General features: G+C 29.5%; 2 protein-coding genes across 3 annotated transcripts; one reads left to right on the top strand and one right to left on the bottom strand.

Moving 5' to 3' along the window:
• Positions 1–1,393: 1,393 nt before the first annotated feature.
• LOC113858690 lies at positions 1,394–2,696 on the bottom strand. Of its 2 annotated transcripts, XM_027491421.1 has the most exons (4): positions 2,558–2,696; positions 2,327–2,432; positions 2,126–2,203; positions 1,394–1,923 (listed from the first exon to the last, which is right to left on the bottom strand). In XM_027491421.1, exons 1-4 carry the CDS (start codon positions 2,621–2,623, stop codon positions 1,871–1,873), a joined length of 303 nt encoding a protein of 100 aa, XP_027347222.1. In that variant the 5' UTR covers positions 2,624–2,696; the 3' UTR covers positions 1,394–1,870. The 2 variants fall into 2 exon arrangements, with proteins under 2 accessions (XP_027347222.1, XP_027347221.1); XM_027491420.1 differs by having other exon boundaries at positions 1,446–2,203; positions 2,558–2,681.
• Positions 2,697–7,114: 4,418 nt separating this feature from the next.
• LOC113859593 lies at positions 7,115–7,963 on the top strand. Its single transcript, XM_027492324.1, has one exon. It carries the CDS (start codon positions 7,115–7,117, stop codon positions 7,961–7,963), a length of 849 nt encoding a protein of 282 aa, XP_027348125.1.
• The last annotated feature ends 671 nt before the right edge of the window (positions 7,964–8,634 follow it).

The raw sequence follows: 8,634 nt of genomic DNA, 5'->3' as shown, positions 1-8,634 counted from the left end.
TAAAAATTATTTTTTTAAAATTTTATTTATGATTTTCTTAAAATAAATTTTAATGATGACTCTTATTATATATAAAATATATTTTATTTCTAATAAGATGTTTTTAAAAACTTTTGTTATCTAATAATAATAATAATAATAATACAATACGTGCTTTGCCTCTACTATGGTACTTTGTCATTGCAACGAGTGTACGACGGAATGCACGAAACTTTCATGTCAATGAAGACGGCCAGGGTTTCCGTGGAAGGAAGGTTCCAAGGAATTCCATTATGGCAAGGACACCCTTTGAGTGAAGAAGGCTCAGGACCATCCAGAAGATAAATGTTAATTGTACGTTGTACAATTTTTAAATAAACTAGTGAGATAAAAAACAGAAGAGAAGAGGAAAATAAAATAAGTAATGAAATGAAAAAAGATATAGAAAATTTTGTTATATAATTTTATTATAAATTTTATTGTAAAAATATTATAAATTAATAATCATTTTTTTAATCTTAACATTAAAGTTTCCATTACATCATTTACCTTCAAAGAAAAGATGCTCTCGTGAATGAAAATGAATTAAGAAGGATACATACTTGACAATTTAAGACATGAATATTGATTTTTTCATACTCATTTTATACCTATGTCCTTTTATATATATAGTTCTTAATTTTTCACAATCACTTTTTTTTTTATCTGCCACGTTATCTAGAATCCAGATTCTCTCTTACTTCTGGATAATCTAGCCTCGATAAATACAGCATTTCCTCTCTCATTTGTTTAATTGTTATCTCTCTTTAAATTAATTTATAAAATCAAATGTGAAAATTTAGTTGGAGGGAGGCTGCAGAGAAGACTACAGGAGAGAATTTGTATTATCTACATTTTTTACCTATTTGACTCTCACAAGAATCATTTCCCTCACATATAACATCTTCATTTTATAATTTGACCCATTTACATGGTTTTAAATAGTGGTGCAGTTCCAAAATGAGTGTGAATCATTGTTATATCTTTCGAACTTTAAGCTTTAGGAAGTGTTTTACAGTAGTAATTAATTGATAGTTTTTACTTTTTGAGTGACACCTCTATGTTCAAGCATACCAGCTTCAGTATTCTTCATGATCACACATTTTTTTATTGTTTAATTAAGAGTTTCTCTCGATGTAAATTATCTTCATGGTCGGTGTTTTATATTGCGATCTTTGATATTACAGTAAATTGTGGACAACAGTTGATGCAGCCGCAATTATAGTTGCAATACGGCTACGGTGACTCAAAAATCCTATATTTTGCAGTTCGTAATTTAAAACACTATTTATGGTATCCAGAACTAGCAGAAAGAAATCAAAGATTGTATAACTTCCACAAAGAGAGAGATTTACTGGCTAAAGCAAGCTTCTATCATTAATTTTGGTTCTTTTGAATTAACTTCACTGCTGTCAAATTTGTACAACTGTGGAAATTATTCCAATGACAGCTTTTTACAGTCAAAATACTGGAAATAAGCATCCACAGAAAGAAATGAAAATCTCAAATAAACTTAAAAAATTACACAAAACTAAATGTAAAAGACTTGAATCACTTTGTTTACATCCTTATAGCTAATGGCTATGGTACAATTTTATTTCTTTTATGTCCTCCAGAACAGCATCTAGTTTTAAAGAACTAGAACCATAGGCCATTATATATGCCATGAACCCACAAATCCTAAGGAGATACTGACCAAAAATAAAGCTAACAACTTCCTTGCTATGATTAGTCATCATTAATATTTAAACCGGTAACTAATAATCCCTGATCCATCTTTAACTTAATGATGACAGAGTAATCCAGTTCACTTTTCCCTTGTAGGATTACTGGCCCACTACTAATTACTTGATCATTTCCAGTGTTTCCTTCTTGCTAATCTTGGTCCCCTTTGAAAATATCTACCTGAAAAATTAAAAAATAAGAACTGATATAACTGTGCATGCACAGCATAGATAGAAGCCTTAATTATACCAAGATTAATGGTCATAAACTGATGTTGAGCTACATATAAATCTTCACAATCATTTTATATGTTTCCACATCGTAGTTTCAAATTTTAAACCAAACTGGTTCTGGAAAAGACATGGAAGTTTAGATCTCTTACTCATGAATGGCCTTGGGGAGACAACTTGTAAATATGCTCTAAAGAACTCCTTGTTCTCCTTTTGCAACTCTTTCCACACTGCATAAGGAACATAAATTCACATAACCATGTCGAGGAAGAAACACCGAGTGTAATATAACATAGACTTCACAACATAAGTGCTATATATTACACAAACTCACAGCGATGAAAGATTAGAACCTGTGACTGTAACAAGTGGTTTAATCCCTGCATGTTCTGCTAGTGCCTTTATGCACTGGTCTTGACTCATGTGAAAGAGCATGCATCTCTCTATGAGATTTTGAACCTGCATTTTACATGCATGAAGGTTATTTGGAGTTTATAACAATATAATCAATCATGGGAATGCTCTTTTAAGTAAACTAAGTGTTTGACATATATATAAAACAAAAGGGGGATAAAGTAAATTACCATCCTAATATAGCTATATGGGTGGCAATACAAACAAGGCAGTGGGTATTGGTGACTGTGATGCATTGTGTTAATGTAGCTAGTTGTGAAAAAAAAAAAAAAAAGAAATAGAAGAAAGGAAACAAACGGCTAAAGTACACAAGAGGGGAAGATATTTTGAGGGGGGTTTTATATAGTAGAGAGCATAAAAATGAGTGTCACATGGTGTTATCCACACATATCTAGAGTGAAGGGCCAAAATAGCTCAAGAAATCCAAATGATAGATTCACCTCATCTTTAAAGGGATAAGAGGTGTGGTGTTCCCCCATCTCCCACTCTTTTATTTTCTCTTTCTTTTCTGATTTTTCTTTAAAAGATTGAATTTTGTGTGCTGGTTACGACAAAAATGTGGACATGCCTATAGCCACTTAACCATCGACCTTGGCTTTGATAACGTAAATTAATACCTCATTTAGTGCCACATCTCAGGGACCCTACGCTCTTGAAATACCATGAATATGGAGTGGTCCCTTAATGCAGAAATGCCACTTACTTCCATGTATGCAATAGAGATTCAAATCACTGTCAACCGCAAAAATACAAAAGAAAAAAGCGTCAAGAATATTATCACCCCACCTCCTCCCCAGCTACCACTATTCACCAAAATTCATATGTAATAAAGTATCCATCATTGTATGCATATACTTTAGTATTTAATAATTAAAAGTTTTATTTTTAAATTGTTAAGATGTCCCACGGAATACTGCTCATAAGAGTTAAGTTAAGCGTAGTCCTTCTTCTATGAGTTAGCTTTTGTGAGTAAGTTAGGTCCAAATTTTTTAACATTTTATCAGAGTATATTCAATTTAAATGTGAAGCTATCTATAAAAGTTTTTTAACATGTTATCAGAGTATATTCAGTTTGAATGCGAGACTATCCATAAATGTTCAGTTCTGTTGGGTCCACCTATGCCTTATACAGATGTCTCGTCCTGTATATTTCACATTAGTTAGGAATAAAGTCAGAATACTCATTATAAGGACTAAAGTAGTCCTCCTCCTATAAACTAGTTTTTGAGAGTAAATTAGGCCCAAATTTTTTAAAATTTTTTTAACAAAATTTGAATTATTAATATAATTATTTTGAGTTTAATTAAAAATATAATATATATATATATATATATATAAATAATTTATTAATATAAAACGTTAATATACAAACATTATTTATTAGTTTAGGATTTTAAATTATTTACTAACAATTTAAATTTTATTAGACAAAGTTTATACTAACGAATATTATCCTAGCACTTAATAATTTTTTTTTAAAGTAAACGATACCTTTTTAGTGTGTTTATTTTATATGATTAACTTTTTTTTAATTTAAATAAATTTTATTATTTATAACTAAAAGGAATTTAAAAGATTTCAAAACAAATGCATATAAATCACTGCATTTCATTTTAATGAACTTTTAATTTTTTTTTAATTTTTTTGTTATTTAAGATATTTAGATAGAAATAATTTTATAAATTATAAATATGGTAGGTATGAAGAATATTTTATTAATTCCGTCAACCGTAGTTGATTGTAATAATAACCATATACAGTTGCAAATAATTAAATGACATCTTCTTTAGTTATTTTAATTTTTTTATTCTATTCTTTTTTTGCTATTAATTTTTTTAGAACTATATTAGTATAACAGGTAAATTAAAATGTGGCCAGAAATAAATTAATATGTTAGGACTAATTATTTCAAAGACAAATAAAAAGTAAAAAAAATATTTAAAAAGCATAGTTCATATAATAGGAGCATAATAATGATAATGTATTTAAATAGGATAAAGAAGTTAAAGAAAAATAACGAATTCAACATTTTTTTTTATATAAGACTAGGACATTAATAAAGAATGGGATAATGATAATTATAAATTGATAACAAATTATAAATTCAATTCACTTTATGAATTAAATATGATAATATATTAAATATTATTTTTTTTAACATGTGTAACAATATATAAACTAAAAAATTATATATGATTAGTTTTATTAAAAATTATAAATTTTAATGTAATTTAATACATTAATATTATTTAATATTATAATTTTTAATAAAATTTTATTACATATAACTTAAAGGTGTTCAAAATGATATTAAACTATTTTCAAATCGTAAATTGACAAAAAAAATCAATTCAACTAAAAATTAATCGAACTGAAAACTAAAAAATACATTTTATTTTACGATTTGATTTTATGTTTGGTTGTCATCACCAAAACTAAACCGAACTGCATAATAAATTTATATTGATTTTTATTATATTTTGATATAAGATTTATTTATTTTTACTCAATTTTATTATAATATTGTATAAATATATTGAGTCACTTTAAACTCTCATTTTTCTCTACAATAACTTATTATTTTATATATTTTTATCTTTTCAATTATCATTTCTTTTCTCTATTTTTTATTATTTTAATAGACTCATTTTAATTTTTGAGCTACTATCACTATATATTTAAAATTGAATTAAAATTTATATATTAATAAATAAAATTTTTAAAAATAAAAGAATTTAATAATATAAAAAAATGATTTTTCAAACTGGTATTTTATTATTCGATCTGGTTCAATTTTCAAACTATATTCAAATTGAACTAAACCAAATTATATATATATATATATATATATATATATATTTTGCTGTTTGAATGATTTTTTGAGTAAAAATTGAATTGAACAAACCGTAAATAACTCTAATATAACTTCCTGTTATTGAAAAAATTAAATAAAATATCAAAAAGAAAAGTAATGTATAGAGAATTTTCAACAAATAGAAGCTTCCCTGCCTAGACAAAGAATACAAAGATACAGGGTCTATTCAGTAAAATTAGCGAACATGATAGTTAGAAGTTAAAAAATTAGTAAAAATTAAAAATTTTAACTTAAAAAGTTAGCTAATTGAATTAAAAGATTTGCTAAAATTAACTACGGAATTAGATGTTAAATGTAAAATAACATAGAAGATATTAATTATTTTTAAATCAAAATTTAAAATTTGATAATTATATATTTTAAATAGATTTAAATACCTTTTAACTACCTCCAAATAGGATTAATATAAAAAACTACCTCATAATTTTTTTTTTTCATTTTAATGCCTAACTAATTTTTTTTTTCAATTTTATACCTGACGTTAACCTCCGTCAGTTAAATGATGATGTGGCTAATAATTTGTCACGTCACCATCAATCTCTTTCATCCACCTCACTATTAAACCACCACATCGAATTTCACATCATTATTTTTGAATTTAAAAAAATAAAAAAGTAAAACATAGAAATTTAAGCACGCAATGTGAAAATGTTGAAGAAGTAAGCTTAAACCACCATTGGACAGTTACTCAATCTTGATCTTCAAGTGAAATATTTTCAAATAGAAAGAAAAAAATCGTTGAACCCCTTATTTAACATTGTAGTTTGTTTCTCATCTTCATCTTCACCTTTGTTGTTTTTCATTTTCGAAACAAACATCAACGTTGTTGTTTTTTCCTTATTTCCCAAGCACCGTGGTTGTTACCAGAGGCAACGTTGTGGACATTGTCGACATTGTTAAAGGTAAGTGTTATTTGATTAGATTATTTGGGGTTAGGATTTTCTTTCATAAATTTTTGCTTTACCTGACATGAATATTTGTTCCTTTTTTTTATGTAGATGGCTTTTAATGCTATAATTCATTACGGCCCCGTCATGCACTATGTTAAGGACAAAGAAGTTGTTCCTATGAAGAATATTGATATGTACAGGTGGTCGTACTTTGAAGCACTTGAGATTTTAAAAGAAGACTAAGGTTACGGAGAGCACCCTATGAGGATATGATGGAAATTTGGTCCTTCTGACTTCAAGGAAATCAATTGTGATACTGTAGCCCTAGACATGGCTAATTTTGCCATGTGTAATAGTGTGGAGGTTGAAATATATGTTGTTTGTGAAGGACGCAATGAGGGTGTTGTTGGGAAAAAATTTTCCAGTAGTGAGGAGGAATCTCTAAACGAAATTCATTTAGATGAAAGTGAGGAGGATAGAGCTGGTGACATGGATGATAGATTTGATAGAGATGTTCTAGAATTTGGGCGAGTAAAAAGTAGAAGGAAGAAGTCATTTGCAAAGAAAGTGAATGAAGATGTTGAGGCTGAAGAGGTAAATGTTGCTCAGAGTATTCATCAGCCTGACAAAGTCAATGTTCGTGTATAAGTTGTTTGAATTTTTTAGGATGAAGATTTTATTGAAAAGTCGACACCTGAAGGAGACTTACCAAGTGCGCTTCAGAGTGATGGTCAGTCTAGAAGAAGGGTGACTGTTGGTGGTGGTATTGCAGGTGTTGGGGGTGGGGATGCTGATGTTGGGGATGGTGATGGTGCTATTGGGGGTGGGTATAATGATGATGATGTTGGGACTGCTACTGTTGTTGAGAAACCTGGAGGTGGGGAAAAAAAAAAAAAAGGCTGCTAGGAAGAGGCAATCAAAAAGAGTGAATATTTTTTGTCAAAGTAGTCAAGGTTTACACAATGCAGATAATTTTTAGAAGGCAAATACAAGTACATGATATTGATCATGGTTATGAAAGTGAAGAGCTGCTTAGTAATGACTCTGAGAAAGATGATTATAGAAGGAAATATTCCAGTTTTAATGCTGATGAATTGAATAAGGATCATAAATTGAAGTTAGGTTTGGAGTTTGGTTCCATCAAGGAGTTTAAGGACGCAATTCGAAAGTACAATGTGCTGAATGGAAAGGAAATCAGATTTGATTTGAATGACAAGACAAAGGTAAGGGCAAGATGTAGGCATTGTGCTGAATACTCTGTGTATGTTAGTAAAGTCAGCAATTCAGAGACTTATAAGCTGAACACTCTGTTTAACAAACACATATGTGGAAGGGTCTTCCACAATAAGAGTGCAAAGTTAGCTTGGGTTGCCAAGATTTTGATTAACAAGATGAAGGCTGGGACCACTGATATTACATTAAAGGATATTGTTGGAGAAATTATATCCAACTATTCCACTGGGATAACACTGTCAAGAGCATTCAGGGCTAAACATATAGCTAAAAGTGTGATTGATGGTAACATTGACAAACAGTATGGACTACTGTGGAGATATGCAGCTGAACTTAAACAAAGAAGTGTAGGCAATACTTGTGTGATTAGGGTTTTTAGATCTTCTTTGGAGATTTTGCCAAGGTTTAGGAGTTTCTACATGTGCCTTAAAGGTCCAAAATTAGCCTTTAAGAAGGCATGTCGACCATTAATAGGGGTGGATGATTGTCACTTAAAAAACAAATTTGGTGGCCAGCTTTTGATTTTTGTTAGGAGAGACCCAAATGCTCAACACCTTCCTTTGGCTTTTGGAGACTGAGACAAAAGATACTTGGAGATGGTTTTTAAATTTGCTCTGAGAAGATATTGGCTCCATTGAGGAAAACAAGTGGGTCTTTATGAGTGACCAACAAAAGGTAAGTGTCCATTTTTAGATGTTGGTTTATTTTGAGATGTTGGTTGGTTCATTTTCATTCAATATTTTTGCTGAGTTTCTGGTTCATTTTTTACAGGACTTGATGTAAGTGTTTGAAGAATTTTCTGTTCCTGTTGAGCATAGATTCTATTTGAGGCACTTATACAACAATTTTAAAAAGTTTGGAGGAGGACTGCAACTAAGAGATCTCATGATGGGTGTTGTCAAAGCAACATATGAACAACTTTGGAGGGCTTACATGCAGCAGATAAGAGATTTGAATGAGGCTACCTACTGGTAGCTATTTAATTTGGACAGGAGAGCATGGTGTAAGCATAAATTTTCAAGTTACCTAAAATGTGAGATACTAATGGATAATCTGAGTGAAGCATTTAACAGCACAATTCTGATTGTAAGGGATAAACCAATTATTACAATGTTTGAGTGGATAAGGATTTATTTGATGAATATATTTTCTAACTTTAAGGGGAAAGTTAGTGCATATAGGGGACAGATTATGTCTAAGCCTTTAAAAAGACTAGATAGAGAGGTTGAAAAGTCATAGAATTGCGTAG

This window comes from Abrus precatorius, unplaced genomic scaffold (genome assembly GCF_003935025.1).
Source record: "Abrus precatorius isolate BTA unplaced genomic scaffold, Abrus_2018 Scaffold2, whole genome shotgun sequence".
NCBI lineage: Eukaryota > Viridiplantae > Streptophyta > Magnoliopsida > Fabales > Fabaceae > Abrus > Abrus precatorius.
The sequence above is the reverse complement of the archived record's forward strand: the minus strand, read 5'-3'. Positions and strand labels throughout refer to the sequence as shown.

Coding starts and splice junctions, on each gene's coding strand:
- LOC113859593 (XM_027492324.1), top strand. CDS start 7,115: ATGCAGATAATTTTTAGAAGGCAAATACAAGTACATGATATTGATCAT.
- LOC113858690 (XM_027491420.1), bottom strand. CDS start 2,623: ATGCATCACAGTCACCAATACCCACTGCCTTGTTTGTATTGCCACCCA. Junction 2,433..2,557: donor CATATAGCTATATTAGGATG/GTAATTTACTTT, acceptor TGTAAAATGCAG/GTTCAAAATCTCATAGAGAG. Junction 2,204..2,326: donor ACCACTTGTTACAGTCACAG/GTTCTAATCTTT, acceptor TTCCTTATGCAG/TGTGGAAAGAGTTGCAAAAG.